The sequence below is a fragment of the Mesocricetus auratus genome, unplaced genomic scaffold (genome assembly GCF_017639785.1).
Source record: "Mesocricetus auratus isolate SY011 unplaced genomic scaffold, BCM_Maur_2.0 Super-Scaffold_100714, whole genome shotgun sequence".
Lineage (NCBI taxonomy): Eukaryota > Metazoa > Chordata > Mammalia > Rodentia > Cricetidae > Mesocricetus > Mesocricetus auratus.
In genome coordinates this window covers 1,579,095-1,602,040 of record NW_024429270.1, presented here as the reverse complement: position 1 = coordinate 1,602,040, position 22,946 = coordinate 1,579,095, and the positions used below count along the sequence as shown (strand labels likewise).

Here is a 22,946-nt window from a genome sequence, read left to right as displayed (position 1 = left end):
CTCTCAGAACTACAGGATTGCTGCCACCCCTCCACCCCCCTTTGTTTTCCAAGACAGGGTTTCTTCTCTGTGTAGCCCTGGCTGTCCTGGAACTTTGTAGAGCAGGCTGACCTCGAACTCAGAGAAATCCACCTGCCTTTGCTGCCCTTTTGGGAATCAGTGTGTGCCAACACACCCATCTGTATACAATTGCTTCTTAATGCCATCAGCCTTGGTGATTTTGAACAGATAAATACATCATCTTGCTCAGATTTTCACCCATAATGATGATAACACCTATCTGCATGTTCTTAAACAAAAAGCTATATGGTATTTATTTATATTTATATGTATGGTTGGTTTCATACATGTTTGTCTGTCCACCATGTGTGTCTAGTGCCTTTGGAGTCCAGAAGAAAGCATCAGATACCCACAGCTAGAGTTAATCAGTTGACAGCTGCCCCGTGGGTACTGGGAATAAAACTCAAGGTCCTCTGGAAGAGCAGCCAGTGCTCTTAACCACTGTGCTCTCTCCAGCCCCCATTTGCATAATCTTGAAGGAAGGAGATAGGTACAGATATGTTCTTGTGGCACTTCTTGATTGTATTTTCAGATGTAGTTGAGGTAGTCCTGGTGGATGACAGTGGGTCTCTGCATCTTTGTATTGGTCACCACACCCAACAGTCCCTTCTCTCAGGTGGAGATGTTACCAGTGAATGGGCATCTTGAAGCTTAGACCAGTATTTTTGTTGTACTAGGGAGCCAGTTTTTCCCAGCTAGAGTCTGTGGTTTTGAAAGTACATGGACTGCTTTTGATAAGCACACTTTTTTTTCCTGAGACAGTGTTTTTCTGTATTGCTTTGGAGGTCATCCCGGAACTCGATCTAAAGACCAGGCTGGCCTTGAACTCACAGAGATCCACCTGCCTCTGCCTCCCAAGTGCTGGGATTAAAGGGGTGTGCCACCAATGCTCGGCTCTTGGTAAGCACACTTGTTCTGAATGTTTGCTATTTTCCTAAAGGCCTGTGGGCCCAGGAGGGAGGGAGAGACTCTTGAGTGTGTGTGTGTGTCTGCCTGCCTGCCTGCCTGCCTGTCTGTCTGTCTATGCATGGCTGCTCTTGAAGGTAATGTAGGTCATGGAAGAATAGTTGGTGTCAGTCCTTCCTTTCACTTTGAGTTAGGGTCTCTTTGTTTACTGTTACCATATGCCAGGCTAGCTGCAGGGAATTTCCCTGCCTCTGACTCCCATTTTGCTGTAGGACCATTGGGATTACAGACACCTGCTACCATGTCCAGCTTTATGTAGGTTCTAGTGATTTAAACTCAGGTCCTAAAGCTCACAGTGTTTTACCCACATAGTTCTTTTTCCAGCCTTGTTTTTTTTCTAAAGGTAGGGGTGTGTGTGTGTGTGTGTGTGTGTGTGTGTGTGTGTGTGTGTGTGTGTGTGTAGAGAGAGAGAGAGAGAGAGAGAGAGAGAGAGAGAGAGAGAGAGAGAGAGAGAGAGAGAGAGAATCTGTCGCACGTCAAAAGTCCCAGGGATGGAACTCAGGTGGTCAGCCTGGGTGGCAAGTGCTTTTACCTGCTGAGGCATCTTATCTGACTCGAATATTTACTTTTTGGAGCTGAATATGATGGTATGTGATTACTCCTAGCTACTTGAGGCTGAGTTGTGCATGTATTATATGTTGGAAATGAGCCTAGGATATGTGAATTCAAGGCCAGTGCTGAATCTACTGTCTCAAAAGGCTATCATTTTTGGGGTGATATGGTTTACACTTTCATTTTGTGTAATTTTGCTTCTTAGCTGGGATAGCAGAGATACAGATACAGTACATACACCCATTGTTATATTTCTGAGAATATGCCCTTTCCCTTTTCAAGCATAGTTACTAAAAGTGTTGACGACTAAAGATTATATGTATATGCACTCACCACACAGAGAGAGGGGGGGGGAGGGAATGGAATGCAGGTCCTCAGCAAGAGCTCTTCCTTCTCAGCCAATTTTCCAGCCCTTGTTTCTTTCCCCTTTGAAAAAGCCTCATCTTTCAGCCTGGCATGGTGGTGGTTCTCATCTTATATCAGGTGGTCTTTTTCAGTGAAAATATGAATGTCCTTCCTTAAGCCTTTTCATTCTACAGAATACGAAGTGGGTGTTTACATTAAGTGGTTATTTGCCTTTTGGAGAAAATTCTGTGGACTGCAAATAATCTTTACACCAATGGAATTTTTGGCCCCTGTGATTACTATTTTGCTTTTTTGTTTTGTTTTGGAGACAGAGTTTCTCTGTATTGCTTTGGAGGTTGTCTTGGAATTCACTTGCTCTGTAGACCAGGCTGGTCTTGAACTTAGAGATCCACTTGCCTCTGCCTCCCGAGTGCTGGGATTAAAGGCGTGCACCACCACCACCACCACCACCACCACCACCACTACCACCACCACCACCACCACCCACCCACCTGTTTTCCTTTTTTAAGATGTAGTTATTTTATTTGTATAAATGTTTTGCTTGCATGTATGTATCTATACCACATATGTGCTTGGTGCCTTCAGGTCAGAAGAGGATGTAGGGTCCTCTGGAAGTGGAGTTTATGGGTGGTTGTGAGCTATGTGGGGGCGCATACATACACACCTGCTCCTGTGCAGGTTCCTGTAGAGGTCAGAGGTATCAGATTTCCCCTGGGGCTGAAATTAAGAATTGTGAGCTGTCTGATGGGGGTGCTGAGAATTGAGGTAAGGGTCTCCAGAAGAGCTATGCATGTTCTTAAGGCTTTGGTGGTGTTTGTGTTTTAAATACTGGTGTGCCATGGTCTGTTCGTGGGAATCAGGACCACTTTCAACAGTTGTTTTTTTTCCTACCTTCTGTCCCAGGGAGTGAACCTAGGGTCAGCAGCAGGTGCTTTTATCTGCTGAGCCACTTCACCGGCCCCGGACTTTGGTTTTCACATAAAATTGTTAAAGCATTTCAGTCATGGGTAGATTATTGTTAGATTCTGGGAGTAAAAACAAAATGATCCTGTTCTACCAATTACATGAGATTACTGTAATAGGAAAATCATTTGGCAGTCTTGATTTTTGTTATTTGATATGGTCTTATTTTGTAGCAAAGGGGGTTTGAAATTTTAATCCTGCCTCAACCCCCTGAGAGCGGAGGTCATAGGCAGTTACCACTATACTGGGCTAAAAATTTAGTAATCTTGAGATGATTTAGGCAGAGTGTGATGGTACACATCTGAGGGCCTAGCACATGAGGCAAGAGAGAATTCAAGGACACATTGGGAGATTCTGTCTCAAAAACCAAAATAACATACACATGAGCTCAGAGACTTTGACAGCAGAGACAAGACTTACAGTTCAAACCAGACAAAATCTCAGCAGGGAGAGGGGAAGTGAATGCACAGTCCCAACCCTAAACAAGAAGCTATTTGCAGTTGATAATTGCTTGGAAAGGGAAACAGGTTTTCTCCTGTGGAGTGTCACTGTGTATCAACCACACTCTAGAGCAGGCACTGTGCTAGGAGTAGTTGGCCAACACAAAGCCCAACTCCTTTTATGTATCTTTTTGTTTTGTATTACAAATTTTCTTTGAGAGATTGAGTGAGTAAGGAGATGGGGAGGACTTCAAAGGATAAAGATTATGATAAAGCCGGGCGTTGGTGGCGCACGCCTTTAATCCCAGCACTCGGGAGGCAGAGGCAGGCGGATCTCTGTGAGTTCGAGACCAGCCTGGTCTACAAAGTGAGTTCCAGGACAGCCTCTAAAACCACAGAGAAACCCTGTCTCGAAAAACCAAAAAAAAAAAAAAGATTATGATAAATATTACATGAAAAAATATTTTCAGGAAAAAATCATCTGAAAAGGGAAAAAAGAGACTATGGTGGATGAAAATAGGGAGCTCTATTCACTCAAACCTTTTTACAGCAGAACTGGTGAGATGTATCAGTGATTTAAGATTCCATAGGGCCTGGGTTCAATTCCCAGTACTAACATGGCAACTCAACAAGAGTTAACTGGAGTTGAGGGGATTCCACCTTTCTTTTGGCTTCCAAGGCACTGCTCACATGTGGTGCTTAGGCATGCAGGCAGGGGAAGCATTCATGTAAAAAATATAAAATTTAAAAGTTACAACAAAGCAAAAACAAAAACTAACAACCTTCAAACCAAACAATTGTACCCCCAAACAAACAAACAAAGCTGAAAAAAATGTTTAGTGAGAGCTTGTTAGTAGTGGTTTTGTAGCTTTGTATTACAGTGTTTAGAACAGATACAGGCTATAACATACTGTGATCTAAATTATGTATACAGTTATGGGGCTAGAGCTTAATTGGAAGGGTCTTATCTAACAAGTTAGTGTATGTTATAGAAGCTAGTAAATTAAAATTGTGATAATTAAAATTCATAGGCCAATGAGATGACTTAGTTGCCAAAGGTACTTGCTACTAAGTCTGACAGCCTGAGTTTGATCCTGAGATCCACCTTGAACACTTTTACATAATGGAAGTACAAAACTGACTCCCACAAGCTGGACTTGAACTCAAAGAAATCCTCCTGCTTCTGCCTCTAATTTCTGGGATTAAAGGTGTGTATCACCACACATGGCACAGGGTAACATTTAGAGTTTTTCATTTTCATGTTTTTTTCAGGTTTTTTAGGGCTTAGAAGATGGACTTACTGGGCAAAGTGCTGCTGTGTAAGCATGGTGACCTGAGTGTGGATGCCCAAGCTAGGCATTTGATCTGCTACTCCATAGTTGAGGAGTGGAAACAGACAGGCCTGGGAGGCTTGGGGGCCACCAGATTTAGAACTCTAGTTCCAGGTTCTGTGAGAGACTCCCAGTTCCCCCAAAAGGGGAAGATAAAAGAAAGCACCTCGATTTCACCCCTGACTTACACACACACTCATACAAAACCTTCCTCTCTGGTTATATTGATAATAGACTACAGAGAACACGAGGAGATAGGATATGAGACATTAGTTAGAAGTCTATCATAGTAATTCTGGTGAGAGACAAAATTTAGATGATCAGATTTAAAGATGGTAGGAGCATGGTGGAGGGGAGTAGAAGGGAGTTTTAAGAACTTGGTATGAGTAATTTGAAATATAATTGTATCAATTGAGATTGGGAAGATTGCAATCATGTAAATAAAACAGTGGGAGGGAAGGCTGACCAGCTTTGCTTTTTCTTTTTTTTATTATAAACATACTGTGTGCTAGCTATTATGAAACAATGTAATAAAAATCTGGACACCTTGAAGAGAGGCGTTAGCTGGAGGTAGAATTGGAGAGTTAATGCTATGGGTGGTTTTTAAAATCATAGACTGGGGCTGGAGAGATGGCTAAGAGGTTAAGAGCACAGGCTGTTCTTCCAGAGGTCCTGAGTTCAATTCCCAGCAACCACATGGTGGCTCACAACTACCTGTAATGAGATCCGGTGCCCTCTTTTGGCCTGCAGGCTTACATGCAGACAGAACACTTTATACAAAATAAATCTTAAAATCAGAGACTGCTGCCAGGCATTGGTGGCGCACGCCTTTAATCCCAGCACTCGGGAGGCAGAGGCAGGTGGATCTCTGTGATTTTGAGACCAGCCTGGTCTACGAGAGCGAGTTCCAGGACTGCTGCCCCCAAAGCCACAGAGAAAACCCTATCTGGACCCCCCCTGAAAAAAAAAACCAAAAACAGAGACTGAAGTAGATTACTAAGAAAATGAATATAGAGAAGGAAAGGCTGAGATCTCTTATGTGAAATCAAAAGCTAGTAAGGAACCCAAAAGAGAAATTGTGTAGAATCATCAGAATAAAAAAGTATAACCATTATCTTGGAGGGAGAAGGCAGTGGTCAGTTTTGTTTTAGGTGACATAGATCACAATTCTTGGTTCACGCCAGGATGTATATGGGAGATGGGGGATAGTGGGAGTTGTAGTTGGTAGTGTCTTATGGAGGTAGGGATGGATTCAGAGCCATTCAAATCCTGGCAAGTGTTCTATCAGTGATAAACACCTATAAACACCCCCAGATATTTGTAATATTTTGTCAAATAATACTGTTCATGTAAAAATATGCTTTGAATATTATTCTGGCTGACCATAACTTGCAGAAATAATTAAATTGAGTTTTAAAATTATGTGATGTCTGGAGAGGTGACTTCAGTGCTTATGAGCACTGTTTGCTCTTCCACAGGACCTGGATTTAATTCCAGGCACCCCCATGATGGCTCAAACTATCTGTAGACTGGGCATAAAGCTCACAGAGATAGTCCTACTTCACATCTGATCCTATTTATTTATTTATTTATTTATTTATTTGTTTGTTTTTATGAGACAGGGTTTCTCTGTATTGTTTTGGAGGCTGTTGGTCCAGCCCGGCCTTGAACTCACAGAGATCCACCACCTGCCTCTGGCTCCCGAGTGCTGGGATTAAAGGGATTAAAGGCGTGCGCCACCAACGCCCAGCTCTGATCCTAATTTTTTAAAAGATTTGCTTTTTGGGGGCGGGGAGGGGAGAGAGGGAGCAAGCACGAGCCAGAGTGACGGAACAAGCACAAACTAGCTGTTAGCATGCCTGCCCCTGTGAAAGCTAGAAGAGGGCAGCAGCAGACTCCTGAAGTTGTAGTTACAGGCAGTTGTCACCTGGCCAGTTGTGGGTCCTGGGAGTGAAACACTAGTCTTCTAAAAGAGCACTAAGCGCTTTTAGTTCCCGAGTCTTCCTTCTAGTCCCTTTGCACTGTCTTATCTGGCTATAAGTTAGTGGTGTGTGCACAAGCCCTGTGTTGTACATGCTAGGCAAACGATCTTCCACTAAGCTATTTTCTTTTTTGGAAGTGAATTTTATTTTTTTATTCATTTTATATAGCAACCACAGTCCCTCCCGTTTTCTGTTGTTAAAAATTATTTCTGCTGATAAAATTTATTTGCATTTTTAAAAAAGTTGGGGGTGTCTGACAAAGATTGTCTTTTTGCATTTTTTGAGACAGGGTCTCATGTAGGCCTTGAATTCATATAGCCAAGGGTAACCTTGAACTGATTTTCCTGCTTTAGGATTTACAGGCATTTGCATCACACTTAGTAGTGAAAGACCTCGGCATCAAAGCGCCGGGCACTGAACCGAACCCTCTGCCCAAGAACCAGGGCCAGACCACTGGCTGCAAATGCAAGAGGTGATTTATTGAATACACAGGTGCCTGCGGATGCTACTGCAACTCGGGTGCAGAGCATACTGGGCTTTCAGGGAGTACAATATTTATAGAGTTTTAATGGTTACATAAGTAACAGGCATTTCATTGGCTCATCTTGGGGGCAGGGGTAGTTCCCCGGACTAAGTTTCCTGGTATTACCTCATGAAAGACCCCGGCACGCTTCAGCAATTATTATCCGGGTCCCATGACTACTATGGTGATCATAGACACAACTGGGGGCAGGGGTAGTTGCCAAGGACTAGGTGTCCTGGTATTGTCACATAAAAGACCCTGGCACGCTTCAGCAATTATTATCCGGGTCCCATGACTGCTCTGGTGACCACAGATCCTGTTTGACATCCTGCCAGCTGGGCGAGGCACCTGGTCTGGGTTTCTCTTATTAGGCAACGGCCTGGCCTTGCTTTTCTTTTCCTAGGGGGTCCTGGGTAGGGGTCTTTCAGTAGGAATACAGTCTTCATCCACTTTTAAGGTTTAAGATTATTAGTGTGAATTTGGGCCGGGAGAGATGACTCAGTGGTTAAGAACACTTGCTGTTCTTGTAGAGGACCAGAATTTGGTCTCCAATGACTAAATGAGGCTACTTTGAATAGCTCATAACTTGAGCTCAAGGGTTCCAGTGGCCTTTTCTGGTCTCCACAGGCATGCGTATAAATAAATCTTCAAAACAAAAACACCTGAATTTATGCCTTAAATGATAAAAGGCTTTTAGTTTTTAGTGAAGAAAAGGGTGTATTTGTTTTTTTGTTTTCATTAGCCAACTAGAGTGATTGGGGATAAACAACTAATGAACAACATACTATTTTAAGTTTTACTACAGTTTAGGGATTTTTTTCTAAATTATTATTTTTTTTTTTTGAGACAGTATCACTCACTATGTAATTGTAATCTTTCCTAGCTTGGGACTCAGTATGTAGACCAGGCTGGACTTGAAATCAGAGATCTTCCTGCCCTTGTCTCCTGAGGGTCTAAATTACTTTTTGTTTGTTTTTCGAGACAGGGTTTCTCTGTGGCTTTGAAGGCTATCCTGGAACTAGCTCTTGTAGCCAGGCTCACAGAGATCCGCCTGCTTCTGCCTCCCTAGTGCTGGGATTAAAGGTGTTTGCCACCACCGCCTGGCTCTAAATTATTCTTATGAGTACTTTCAACTTTGGCTTCAGTAGGTTAGTTAGCCACTTAAATACCTACCAGATACACCCTAAAGTACAACTTTAAGATCCACCTATCTGATTCAGAAGCAGTAATGAGGGAATAAACTGAATAAATGAAGTCTTGGGAACGGTGGGTACTGTGGAAAGGGGAGCTGAAAGTGTAAAGTGAGTTTGCTTAGGTCCTAATTTACACCTGATCTCAGCCAAAAGGCTGAGTAAGAGAAGTAGTGTCAAACCCAAATTCTAACCAAGTGTGCTCCTGTTAGTTCTGAAGTTGTTCATTGAAAATGATAAAATGGATATCTCAGAAGTTGTAGATTATTTTATTAGATTTAAACTCTTGAAAGATCTTGTCTTTTAATTTAAAGTCATGGCATTTTAAAAAATTCACAGTGGTTGAGACATAATTTTTGAAAGTGTCTTTAATAATATTTTAAATATTGAGACATGAAAATTACTTAATCTCTCCCACCCAACTGAATTCTGGAATTTTATTTTTAAACAGGTGCCATGTTTCAGAACAGAGTAAGACACTTGGTAAAGAAGAACTGAAGACATTTTACAGATAACAGAGATAGCCTAATTACAAAGAAAGCATTAACCTGCCTCTGAGGTGACTAAAGGGGAATAATGGTGATTTTGCGCCGGGCTCGGCCGCCTGCTTCCGCCCCAACCAGCAATGAATCTTGACTCGCTCTCGCTGGCCTTGTCTCAAATCAGCTACCTGGTGGACAATTTAACCAAGAAAAACTACCGAGCCAGCCAGCAGGAAATACAGCATGTAAGTATTCTATTCAGAATATACCATTGAAGCAAAAATTGATCATAAGTTGACAATTTATGTGAAGATGTTGTATAAGAGGTTATAACACTGCTTTTCTGTGTTTTTGCTTTACTGCACTACATAAAGACCTTATACCAGTCTATTTTCTTTATTCTTTATTTTTCTATCTTATAAATGAACGTGAAGCCAGGTGTAGTGGCACATGCCTTTAATCCCAGCACTTGAGAAGCAGAGAGAGGCAGGGTGGATCTGTGCTTGAGGCCAGTCATGGCTACAAAGAGATCCTGTCTCAAAAACAAACAACAATAACAAAAAAACCCCAGTAAAGAAACATGATCTGAGATCTAGTCCTACCTTTTTCTCCCTTCAACATTAAAATGGAACAGCTTAGCAGATAAAGTGCTTACTGTGTTTTAAGTGTGAGGATGCATGATAGGATTCCTTAAACCCACATAAATGTTGGGAAAGTAATGGCAGCCTTCCTGTAATCTCACTGCTCTGGAGACAGACAGGATCCCAGGGCAATGAAGACTAGACAGATAGCCATAATTGATGAACTCTGTTCAGTTATAGACCCTCCCTCGATTGGTAAAGTGGGGGAGACGGATGAAGGAAGACAGCTGATAATCAACCTTGGGCCTCCATAGGCACCCTCACACTCGTGATCCTGTAATGGCATGTGTTTCCACATGCTAACAAATGTGCAGCATGCATAGAAAAGGTTGAAATTGCACTGTTAGTATAAGATGCTTAGTAGTGGAGTGCTTGCTTAGCATGAGTGAGTTCCTGAGTTTAGTAACAGTTATCTTTGAGCTTTTAGCTATCTTCCTGGACATGAAATATTTTTGATCTATGAGTAAAGACTTGAGCACTTATGTTGCATATATGGGTTTTTACACCTTTGGAGAAGTACCCATTAAATCAGCATCATCCCCCACCCTGCTGGAAAGATGGTTTTGCAGTTAGGAGCACCTGTTGCTGCTCTTTCAGAGGACTGGAATTTGGCTTTTAGCATCCACATTGGGTGGCTTACAATCTCCCATAACTCCAGTTCCAGACAATTTGATGTCCTTTTTGTGTTCACAGCACACAAACCTTAAAAAAAAACCTTAAGTAAAATGTACATACAGAGCAGGGCACAAGTCATGTGCAAGTGAGCTTTTATTAAGTGAGCATCTGTTTGGCAGCATTCATACAGCTCAAGCCACGTGACTTCAACTGACTTTCCTCTCAGTTAACTGAACACAGCAGCTATGACTCAGTTCTCCATTTCTAGGTGTGTATCTTTTTTTTCCTTGAGACAGGGTTTTTCTGGTTTTGGAGGCTGTCCTGGAATGTGCTTTGTAGACCAGGCTGTTCTCGAACTCAGAGATCCTGCCTCTGCTTCCCGAGTGCTGGGATTAAAGGCATGTGCCACCACCACCCGGCCAGTTTTATTTGGAAGTTCAAAGATGTTACTTTGTTCATTGTATTCTAAAAATTGCTGATGTGAGATTTGAATACACAATACCTCTATAGTAAATCACTTTGTATGACAAAGAAGTAGAAAATGAGTCTCTGGGTTGCAAGGTATCCTAGTCCCAAATTTAGCTGCTACTCCCGATGGTTCCTACTTTAGAAGATCTGTATGTAATATGAGAGTGACTTTTCTAAGATACAGTCCGTCTTTTTTTCGTTGAGGTAGTTTACTATAGCTCTGCTTGGTCTGTTACTCACTGAGACAGTCCTCAAACTGCCTCTGCCTCCCGAGTGCTGGAATTAAAGGCATGTGCCACCAACGCCTGGCAAGATAGAGTCTTAACCCAGGCTGGTCTCAAGCTTGTAATACTTATGCCATAGCTCCCTAAATGCTTGAGTTAGGAGTGTTCCATAGTACCTGGCACTTTGTAGCTTTAAAAAGTCGAGTATATGGGCATGCGCATGCCATGCCATATGTACGGAGGTCAGAGAATGATTTTCAACAGTCACTTCTCTCTTTCCACCATGTAGATTATGGGAATTGAACTCAGGGCCTCAAGCTTCAGAGCAGGCATCCTTACTCACCGAGCCATGTTTTTGTTTGTTTGCTTGTTTTTCAAGAGAGGGTTTCTCTGTGTAGTGCTAACTGTCCTGGAAGTCACTCTGTAGACCAGGCTGGCCTTGAACTCAGAGAACTGCCTGCCTCTGTCTCCCAAGTGCTGGTACTAAAGATGAGCACCACCATTGCTTGGCTATTAACTGAGACATCTTGCCACTTAAAAAAATTTTTTTTGAGACATGGTTTTTATATGTAACAGCCCTGGCTGTCTTGGAACTCTCTGTAGATCAGATTGGCTTCAAACTTAGAAATCGGCATGTCTCTGCCTCCTGAGTGCTGGGATTAAAGGTGTGTACCACCACACCTTTTAAACATTTTGTGCATTTTCCCTGCTTGTATTTCTGTAGTGTGTGCATGCCTGGGGCCTCTGGAGGCTAGAAGAGGTCATAGAAACTTTTGGAACGTGAGTTACAGATGGCTGTTAGCTGCTGTGGGTGCCTGGAATTGAACTTGGGTCTTCTACTATAATATCCAATGCTCTTAGGTGCTGAGCCATCTCTCCAGCCCCACTTGGTTTTTTTGAGTCTCACTGTGCTTCAAACTGGTTATGCATATGTACCTATGGTGCCTACTGTACAGACCTTGTATGGATGGATATCTTACTATTCCCCTGAAACTGTGCCTGTGGTACAGGTTGAGAATGTATTCTCTGGAAGCAGGTATGAGAATTTGGAAAGTAGGATAAAAATATGTCAAGTCTGTACAGATTAGAATGGGAGGAGACTGGGGAATCTACAGTTCTGCTAATGGGTTCAGCCCTGATACAACCTGGGTTAATGCTAGTCTATGGTGGTGCATTCCCTTAATCCCAGCACTCAGGAGGCAGAGACAGGCTGATCTCTGTGAGTTCAAGGCCAGCCTGGTGTATAGATTGAGTTCCAGGACAGCCAAGGCTACATAAACTCTGAAAAGAACCCCTCACCCAATCAACCAAATAAATCAATACATGGGTTAACATTGTGTGTTAGCTTCTAAGTCATATATCACAGGTGTATCACAGTGGGCTCAAAGGACTAGATCATGCTTGTACCCCTGCTGGATGAAGACTGCCCCAGAGGGGATGTTCTTAGGCAGTGACATTCTGTAGCTGAGGCAAATCCTGGAGAAGCTGATTGTTGGCTACCAGAAATGGAGGTCAGAATCTAGTGACACCAGCAATGCCCTACATGATCTAGTTGTACTATATTTTATAATTGGTTTATTCATTTTTCCTTACAAGTTCTTGAGGTCTAAGAATGTCTATGTCTCCTATGCCTGACATTTGTTATGTGGTCAAATAAATCTTTGAGGAAACAAGGAATTTATTATTTACCTAATTGGTTTTTTTTTTTTTTTCCTTCTCCTTTTCCCCAAGACAGGGTTTCTCTGTAGGTTTGAACCTGTTTTGAAATTAGACCAGGCTGGTCTCCAACTCACAGACATCCACCTGCCTCTGCCTCCCGAATGCTGGGATTAAAGGCGTGTGCCCCCACCGCCCTGCAAGGTTTATATTTTATGTGTATGTATGTTTGTCTGCATGAGTTTTATGTGCATGCAGAAGCCTATTGAGGCCAGAAGAGGAAATCAGAACTCCTGGAACTAGAGTTACAAGGGGTTGTGAGCTGTGATGTGGGTGCTGGGGACTGAATCCAAGTACTTTGCGAAAGCTGTAAGCACTTTTAACTGCTGATTCGTTTCCTCAGCCCCAAATAAATTATTTAATCATTTATTGTGGTTTTGTTTTATTTTTTAGATAGTTTTTCTGTGTATTCTAAAATGGCCTTGAACTGGGATTACTGGCATTTAGTTACCACGTCTAGATCTAGTAATTAAACTTGAAGATAAAATATAAAAATTACTTCATTTAATGGCTGAGGTATCTTGGTGTGCACAGATATTAAGTACATAAATTTTGTGGCTTCAATAGTGCCTTTGTGCCCTTGCATGTAACCTCTTTTAACACCTGGAGATTAGAAATTTAGACCTGGGATGGTGGCAAAGTTCTCTTTTTGACATCTTGGTTATTTCCAGTGGTAAAGAATGTCAGTAAAGCTTGCAAATCCTGAAACACTTAATACCATTTTATGAAATTGATGCTCACCCTACTTTGCAAGGAAGTCAGGTATATTTCATTGTTGTTTGACTGTGGTTAAGTCTAATCAGGCATAATAACTTGGCTAGGATGTTTTCCTTATGTAGTTTTACTTACTGACAAATGGAAAGAGGGGATTTTATTGAATTTGTTAGATACATCTACTAATGTCAACTAATTAGTATTTCAACATCTTACAGATGAGAAAAGAAGACTTGCCTCCTAGGTGAGATTTCTGTGATGTTATTCAAAGATTAACATTGTAATCATCCTTTTAAAGTTACTGTTTGGGGGTATGGCATGGTGGTTCAGTAGTTAAGAGCACTTGTTGACACAAAGGAGCTGGCTTAGGTTCCTGATATGCACATGGTGCTTCACAACCATCTCTAACTCCCATTTCCATGGGATCCCACACACTCTCTTGATGTCTGAGGACACCAGCATGCATGTGGTGTACATGTATCTATGCAAGGAAAGCACTCATAAAATAATTAAGTCTGAAAAATTGGGGGGGGAGTGTGATGGCTCAGTAGATAAAGGTGCTTGCAAAATTGTGCCAATCCCTGGAATTTACCAAGTATAGGAGAGAACTAACTTTACAAAGTTCTCTTCTGACCTGCATATGTGTTCCTTTTCATGCCCACCTCCAATCATGTGGGCATAGCTCAATAATCATAAAAAGAATTGATGGGATGCTGAATGATGGTGGCGCACGCCTTTAATCCCAGCACTCGGAAGGCAAGGCAGGTGGATCTCTGTGAGTTCAAGACCAGCCTGGTCTACAAGAGCTAGTTCTAGGACAACCTCCAAAGCCACAGAGAAAAATCAATCGATGGGACTAAGGAATATAGCTCAGTGATAAGTACTTTTTAGCTAGCATGGTTTGAGGCCCTGGGTTAGAGCCCCAGTACCAGCATAAGTTAAAAAAAAATATTGGTTGTAATCATAAATAATTTAAGTCCTTTTTCCTATTGAGTCCCTCCTCCCCCCATTCCTTAATTGAGTTTCAATCTAGAGTGTGAAGCTTGCTAGGCAAACAACACATTGCCATTAAGTTGTATCCTCAGTATGCTTTAAATGCTTTCCTTCTCCCCTCTGGGCTTTCTCATCCTATAGGTGTTTCCACACCTAGCTGGTTTCTCCCCCCCAAACCACAGTCCAATTTTATTTACACCCTTTGCAAATCATTAGGGTTAAACAATAGGTGTTAGAATGCAGGGTTGAAGGTCATGGAGGTTGTAGAGGTAGACAGTGGGTTGGGAAAGAGAAGGTGATGGTGAGGATGGACAAGACCCTCTTCCAGTATTGTGTTGTCCTCACATCCCCCTCCCCCCAGGTGCTTGGGGGAGAGAGCAGGTGAGGCTGCAGCCTTCAGGGTTTGGACTTGAAGACAGCTAGTCTGACGAGACTGGCCAACCTGTCCACACCCAAGGACGTGTTACCAATAGTGACTGTGTCTACTAGTCCATCTTACTTTACTTCATGCCTTTGTCAATGAAACATTCCAAAACATTCCTCCAGTTCCCTCGAGAGGTTCTGGTGTGTGTGTGTGTGTGTGTGGAGATTCCAGACATTCCAGTGTGTGTGTGTGTGTGTGTGTGTGTGTGTGTGTGTGTGTGTGTGTGTGTGTGTGTGTGTGTGTGTGTGTGTGTGTGTGTCTCCCTGTAGGTGTCATACAGGGAAGTGAACCCCTTGAAGAGATAAGAATGAAAACCTGGTGCAAATTGACTTCCTCAACCTGGATCAGACTTCACGGAGTCTAATAACAGGCCGTTTATTCCCAGTGTATTTAAACCCAGTATAATTCTGGTGTAATAAAATCCCTATTGCACAAGGAAGTGTAATTACATTGAAACTTGACTCAGGGTACTTGTCATTTCCTTCAAGGAGATGGGTTCAAGAGATAGGCTATCTGTACTAGTTTAAGGGCCTAAAGGTCTGGTGCGATCTCTGTCATACAGATAGCATTAGAGGTCATTTGGGCTATTAGCCACCTCTTGTCCTGGTTGTAGGAGCTTGTGTGTGTGTGTGGGGGGAGGGGGCGGTGGGAACCATAGGTCTTGATATGGCCTGGCCCAACGGATAACACATCACCAGGCTGTTAATCATGTCCAATTCTCAGCTTTCTCTCTGGAAGAACAGTTTTTTCAAAGATAATTTTGTGTGATTAGCACTCCTGGCTTCTCTGGAGATCTGTGGGTGCAAGGCCCTTCATGCTGTTTCTAACATTCTGGGGCTCAGTCTGCAGCAGTCCTTGTACATATCAGAGCAGTGGTTGTTAACCTTTCTAATGTTGCAACCCCTTATTACAGTTCTTCACATTTTGGTGACCCCCCCCCCCATAAAATTACTTCATTGCTGCTTAATAGCTGTAATTTTGCTATGGTGATGAATCTTAATGTAAATTAAATGTTTGTTAGGAAGGATATCTGAAATGTGACCCTGAGGGAGTCAAGACATACAGGTGGAGAACTTCCTTAGAGCCTTTTCATATTCCTTGAGCTGGTAGTTGCCCACCGCCAAGTAGAAATAATGTGTGCATTCCCTTTGGGCTACTGCTCTTCCAGCAGCATGATGCCTCTGTTTATGTTGTCACTGTATTTGCTTCGCACCAGGCACCCTCAAACTGTATGCTCTTGAATACTGAGCCAGCTGCTTGCTCAAACTGAAACTTCTTTCAGAATTCTTCAGATCCTTCACAGAGAGCAGCTCATTCAGCAGGGTATCCATAGCTACCACTCCTGCAAGGCTCACACTGGTCTCTTGGTTTCTCTTTTAAAAATGCTGATTTATGATCATATTTTTTAATGATATTAACACTGTCTATTCATTCTTTTTTAAAATTTATTTTGATGTAGTATTTTGTGAGGAGGTGGGTCTTGAGCTCACAACACTCCTACCTCAGCTTCAGCTGATTTGAAGGCTAGTCAAAGTATTAACAAAATAAAGCTGTATTTACCTATCATCTAACTTGATTTCAAAACATAATCTGTTTTCATCTGGCCCATTTGCCCTATTTCTGAAGAAGAAGACTTCATACATAATTTTGTCTGTGGTAATAAAGACTTAACATCAGTACCAGTATTGTGTCTTCATTATTATTATTGTTGTTGTTTTTAGAGACTGGGTTTCTCTGGGTAGCTTTGACTTTCCTGGAACTTCTATAGAACTGGCTAGCCTTGATTTGCCTACCTCTGCCTCCTGAGTGCTGAGATTAATGGTGTGTGCCACACAGCCAGCTTGGTTTTAAATTTTATAATAAATTTTGCCTTCCATTTTTAGACAAGGTCTCTTACAATCTTGGTTGGCCTGGAACTCATTACTTGGCCTTCCAAGTACTGGAATACAAATACTGTCATGGAATAAATTTATTTCCCTCCCTCCCTCCTCTCTCTGTCTTCCCCTTTTCCCCATCTCCCTTTTTTGTCATGGTAGGGATTAAACCCTGGTTACAACTTTTGGGGGGGGGTCTTACTTTTTTTGGCTGCTCTTGAACTAATTAAGAGCTCAAGTGTTTCTCTTTAGTATCCTAAATAGCTGGGGATACAGAAATATGCCACTGCACTTGTCTTCTGTGTTTTAAAAATGTGATAAGAAATTTAAATGACATTTATTCAACAAGGATGTAGTGGGCCATGCCTTTAATCCCAGCATGTGGGAGGCAGCAGACTCTTTGAGTTCCAGGCCATCCTGGTCTAGAGTTCCAGGCCAGCCAGAGCTACATAGTGAGACATTTGTCTCAAAACGAAAAAATAAATTACATTTATTTATGTGGAGGTTGGTTGTACGTGCCACAGTGATTATGGTGGTTAGAGGACAGTTTGTAGGAGTTGATTTTCTCTTTGCACTAGGTGGGTCTGGAGATTGAACTTGGGTTTGTCAAGCTTGGTAGCAAGCATTATAATTGCAAAACCATCTTGCCAGACTAAAATAGCATCAATATTTAATCATCATAGTCATTTAACATTCTTATTTCTCCTGTTTACTTTATGTAAAAAGTTGGTGATGAAGGGTTTGGGTTAGTGCCTAGGATAGAATCTGGGAGTTTGTGCTTGCCTGACAAGTGTGCTGCCACTGAGCTGTATTTCCAGCTGCCTTGACCCTGCTTGTGCATGTGTGTTTTGGGATAGGGTCTCACTATGTACTCCTGGCTGATGTGGAATTCAATAGAGATTTGCTCACCTTTGCTTCCTGAGTACTCTTTTTGTTTGAGATACAGTTCCTTCCAGAAGTTTATATATTTTTTTGTAATTTTGTAATTGTTACTCATTCTTTTTCAATGTGAAATGCCTATAAGGTGCTGGTGAGTTAAGTGCTCATATATATAAAGACCTGAGTTAGGATTCCCAGCATTCATGTAAAGAGTTGGGCTTCATAGTATGGGTACATGCTTTTATAATCCTGTCATGAGGAGCTGGAGACAGGTGGATGCTGTAGAGCTCACTCGCCAGTTGGCAAAGCCATAGAAGGGAAGGCTCTAAGCCGGCATTGGTGGCTCACGCCTTTAATCCCAGCACTCGGGAGACAGAGGCAGGCGGATCTCTGTGAGTTCGAGGCCAGCCTAGTCTACAGAGCGAGTTCTAGGACAGCCTCCAAAACAATACAGAGAAACCCTGTCTCCAAAACCCTCCCCCTAAAAAAAAGAAGGCTCTGACCTCTACACAAACGGTGTACCCTGGTATGCACACAGCACACATACATGTATAGTCACACATACACAAAGAAAAGAGGGCCAGCAAAATGGCTCGGGCAAACAAAGTGCTTGCTGCCAAACCTGAGAACCTGAGTTGGGTCCCCAGAATCCAACATGGAGAGAACCAACTGCCACATGCACACCATGGTTCACCCACGTCTATTCACACCCCACCCTTCATATAAAGTAATGTGTATGTGCTGCCAAAACATTGCCCAAAGCTGCCTGCCTGCCTGCCTATATATACTGCATGCATTTTCAGTGGCTTGTTGAGCTTTCTGCTCTCTCTACTTTTAACATCTCTATGGGTTTATTGTGGAGGGGTTTGTTGTTTTCTTTTCGGCTACCTGGTATCTATTTAGTTCTCTGGAACTCACTATGTATGGCCAGGTAGCCTCAAATTCAGAGTTTCTTCTGCCTCGCAAGTGCTGGGATTGAATGTGTGTGCTCTAGAGGGAGAGTCCGTGGTGGTAGAGGAGGCATGGCAGTGAGTGGCCTCTGCAGGAAGCTGAGAGATTGCATTTCCATCCACATACATGGGACACAGAAAGTGAATTGGAATTGGGGTGGTTTGGGGGTGGGAATTATAGACTGAAAGCCTGTACCTCAGACACACTTCCTCCAGCAAGAAGTTGTGTGACCTAAATGTTCCATAGCCGTCCAAATAACATACCATGGTGCTGATACAGTTGGAGGACAACATCCACCTTGTAGCTCCTCGGAATGAACTCAGATTGGCCAGGGTTGGTAGCAAGTACCTTACCCACTGAGTCATCTCATTGACCCAGGGCAGTCTTTCTTGGTGTCTACATTTTAAAAGTTAGGAAAATGGAAACTGAAGTAAGTCAAACAGTTTAGTCAACTGTCATTTCTTTACTATGACACAGGAAAATAATACTTTGACTATAAGTCCAGATTGTTTTATAGACTGTTGAGTTTTACTTTCTTGTAGTCTGTTTTAAGTACCTGCCTTATCCAGCAATTCATTTTGTCAGTTTTTGAAGACAATATAAGGAAGTTCAATATGATGTATAATACAAAAATCAATACAGTTCCTAACCTGAAGTAGGTAGTTATGTATTTTATTGATCACTTACTTAATTTAGTTTGAATCAGAGTTTCATTTTGTAGCCCAGGATGCCTAGAAATTGAAGGGCTCCTGCTTCCTTTTCCCTAGTGCTGGCATTACAAGGAGGTGTGCCATGCTCAGATATTTTTGTTTTTTGAGACAGGGTTTCTCTGTGTAGCTTTCGAACCTGTCCTGGCACTCGATCTGTAGACCAGGCTGGTCTCAAACTCACAGAGACCTGCCTGCCTCTGTCTCTCAAGTGCTGGGATTAAAGGCATGTACCATCAACACCTGGCTTAATTTTATTATTTTTTGAGATAAATACCCCTCCTTCAAATTCATGTCCTCTTTTTCTTATTGTTACATATGTATACGTATATGTATATACATAATTCTAAAAATACAACCTGCTCAGTCTGTATAATTTTACTTGTATATATAGTTTCATGACTGACCATTTGATATTGGATAATCAATTAATTGGTGTACTGGCTTTAAGTATGCTATGTACATGAGGATGGTCTTAAATTTTCAGTATTTCTGCATCTGCTTCCCTAGTTACTGGGATTATAGACATGCCACCATGTTTGACTTACTTTAAAGATCTATTTACTTATTCATGTATGTGTGGACATAGGGAGGCCCGGTGAAAATGTCACATCCCTCAAGTTGGAGTTATAGGCAGTTGTGAGCCCACCGTGTGTGGGTGCTAGTAAGAGAACTTGGTCCTCTAAAAGAGTAATTAATATATATAAAAATAGATCCTCTTAACTGGTAAGTTGTCTCCAGCCCTTAAATAATACCTTTCTATTCTTGGAGTTTTCATTTATATAATGTATATTGATCAATTCCACCCACCACTACCTCCCTCCAATTACCCTTAGTTCCCCCATCCTATCTTCCTCCTAGAATCATGGTGGTTTATTTTGTAGTAGTCATTTTTATTAATAACTTTTCAGAGTCCAATTAATGTGGTCATCCACTAGGGCAGTAGTGGTCTTCAATTTTTATGTTGTGATCCCTTTGGCAACTCTCTTATTTCTAAAAAAAATTGTGAGTTATAACAGCAAAATTACAGTTACAAAGTAGCAATGAAAATTTTATGGTTGGGGGTCAAAACATGAGGAACTGTGTAATGAAGGTTTGTAGCATTGGGAAGGTTGACAGCTACTACCCTGGGGCATGAGCTGCCTGCCAGTGGAGAGCAATGCTTCATCTCTTAGCCACCAACTGCCAGTGGTTCCTTCCTGGAGGATTTCTGTCTTAGAGCAGCATTGAACAAATGTAACTATTTACCCACAAAGTTTGTTATGCTCCTTTCTAGAATAATGCAAATTCCCTGATCTTCTGCAACTTAAAAAAGCAGTTGTCAAGTAAGAGTAAATGCAAAGCCAAATAAGGGGTAGTGGGAGTGGGGAGGCTGCTGTTTTAGCCAAAGTAGTTAGAAAAGGTGAGAACAGGCTTGCCTGAACTTTTCCAGCTAGAGGTAGTAGGCACAACCATTGGAAAGTTCAGCATTTAAATCACTGAAATTGAATGTAGCTATCTAGGTATTTGTCAAGAGTTGGTTGGTAAGAGAAATTTGAGTTAATGAAATTTTTTCTGTAAAACTGTAAAACCCCATTTGATGACATTTAGTAAAAAATAATACATTACTTTTGGTGTAAATGTTGACCACCATGTCAAGTTATGTGGTTTAATTGCTGGTAGGTTTTGTGTTCCTTTAGCCAGTTCAAAAAGAATAAATTTACAAGTAATCATTGCATATAGGTATTTCTACTTCAATGATTCCTATAATTTACTTTTGTTTTTGAGAACAGGCTCTTCTGCCACCCAGATTGTCTTAAACTTTCTGGTTAGCTTGAGGCTGGCTTGAAATCCTGATTGACTTACATTCTTTGAATCCCAAGAGCTAGGATTATAGGCCTTTGTCATGATTATGCTCAGCAGTAATTTCCATAACAATTGCTACAAGGTAAATTTTACCTCAGAGGCCATTATACTTGACAAGTGCTACCATTGAGCTATATCCCTAGTCCTTATTTTTTTGCAAACCCTCCTTTAAACTTGCATTTTTGTGTTTCAGATTGTGAATCGGCACGGTCCTGAGGCAGACAGGCATTTATTACGCTGTCTATTTTCACATGTGGATTTCAGTGGCGATGGTAAAAGCAGTGGCAAAGATTTCCATCAGGTATTTGAAGATTACAGAGTTTATGTCTATTATCCCAAATCGCTTTGTAAATTTGTAGTTTAGGGCATAGTATATAAACACTATGTATAAGATATTGTCAAGAACATACTCTTACAAGGGAAACTAAGAGGTATTGGGAATTCTTTTCTGTACTTTCCTACCTGGCTACATACTGAAGACAGTCTAATTTAGGATTATTGAGCTGCTGTTGGGTCTGCCTTATGAAGAAAACATGACTGGCAGGGAGTGCCTGCTTGACAAGACAGATGTTGTGCATGGGATCTCTTTGACTTGATGTTCAGTCTTGTCAAAGTTAATTAGGATATTGTTTGTGACTTACTAACGGACTCTAATAAGGATATTTAACACTTGTTGCTGATAAGTTTTGGATAGTTAAATGGGATTTTTAAAGAGCTGGGTTTTTGTTTTGTTTTTTTCTTTACGGCAGGGTTTCTCTGTGAAACAGTCCTGGCTGACCTAAAATTCACTTTGTAGAGCAGGCTGCCTTTGAACTCCCAGAGATTACCTGCCTCTGTCTCCTGAGTGCTAGGATTAAAAATGTGCACCACCACTGCCCAGCACTAAAGAGCTGATTTTGATAGTAAACCTATATATCATCTGATGTTCATAGGTTCTCTTTTCCTTTATTTATGTGAGTTGATGGTTAATGCTAATAGAATTTCTTTTTTATTTTTATGAAGACACAGTTTCTGATTCAGGAGTGTGCCTCGCTGATTACAAAGCCAAATTTTATCTCGACATTGTCCTATGCCATTGATAATCCATTACACTACCAGAAGGTTAGTATAATTTTATCTCTAATTGTGATAATATCTATCTCCCTTTCATTTTTGAAGCAGGGTCTTTCTGTGTAATTCAGGCTATTCTGTCTCAATCTTCTCAGTGCTGGGCTATTGTAGGCATGAAATACCACACCTGATTTGAGTATGCTCTAATATGGAGTTATTTAAAATGACTTCGAACTTTTACTTTTGTGGTTTTGGTGTTTGTTTGCTTTGCTCCGCCCTTTAAAGACCTGGTCTCTATGTAGGTAGTTTTAGCTGTCCTAGAAGTCAGTGTATAGACCAGACAAACTGCTTGGAACTCACAGCCAGCCGGCCACCTACCTGACCATGTGACTCAGAAGTGTTGGAAGTAAAAGCGTGTGATACCACACCTGTACTTTTTTGTTTTTATAGTGTCATAGCTTAATTAGAAGGATTTCCCTTCCTTTGTAACTTAATAAGAGAATCAAGGCAATGGCTTGATAGTAATGGAAACATACTAAAACCAGATTTGGGTCAGTGTTTAAGTTTGTTAGTTTACAGCTCTAGAATATAATGTATTGCTTATATTGTTTCATAACTGGATGAACTAATACATTAAAAATTTGAAAAATTGTTGTTTAAAATAAAACCCAAAAATTGAATCTTAAAATTTATGTTTCAGAGTTTAAAGCCTGCACCCCATTTATTCGCCCAGCTGAGTAAAGTTCTCAAGTTAAGTAAAGTACAAGAGGTAAGTGTTTTGAGAAAAGAGATTTAGGTAGAAATGAAAGTTAAAAACCATTTTATGCTTATTAATATAACCCCTTCTTGTTTCAGGTAATTTTTGGTCTTGCCCTTTTGAATTCTTCTAGCTCAGATCTCAGGGGTTTTGGTAAGTTATTTTATACTGAATATAAGATTCTTTCTTGACTGCTTTTTAAATGTGTGTGTGTGTTGTTAGGGATCAAATCC

At 41.4% G+C, this 22,946-nt stretch overlaps 1 protein-coding gene across 5 annotated transcripts in view; it reads left to right on the top strand.

Annotated features, from left to right (window-relative positions):
* Nucleotides 1-22,946, top strand: part of Cnot1 (CCR4-NOT transcription complex subunit 1) — an 82,685-nt gene that overhangs the window by 5,534 nt on the left and 54,205 nt on the right. For all 5 annotated transcript variants that reach the window (XM_040740798.1, XM_040740797.1, XM_040740795.1 and 2 more), the window contains exons 2-6: nt 8,825-9,100; nt 21,100-21,207; nt 21,909-22,007; nt 22,657-22,725; nt 22,812-22,866. In XM_040740798.1, the coding sequence (XP_040596732.1) occupies nt 8,999-9,100; nt 21,100-21,207; nt 21,909-22,007; nt 22,657-22,725; nt 22,812-22,866 (433 nt within the window). In that variant the 5' untranslated portion in view covers nt 8,825-8,998. The remainder of the gene's footprint in view (nt 1-8,824; nt 9,101-21,099; nt 21,208-21,908; nt 22,008-22,656; nt 22,726-22,811; nt 22,867-22,946) is intronic.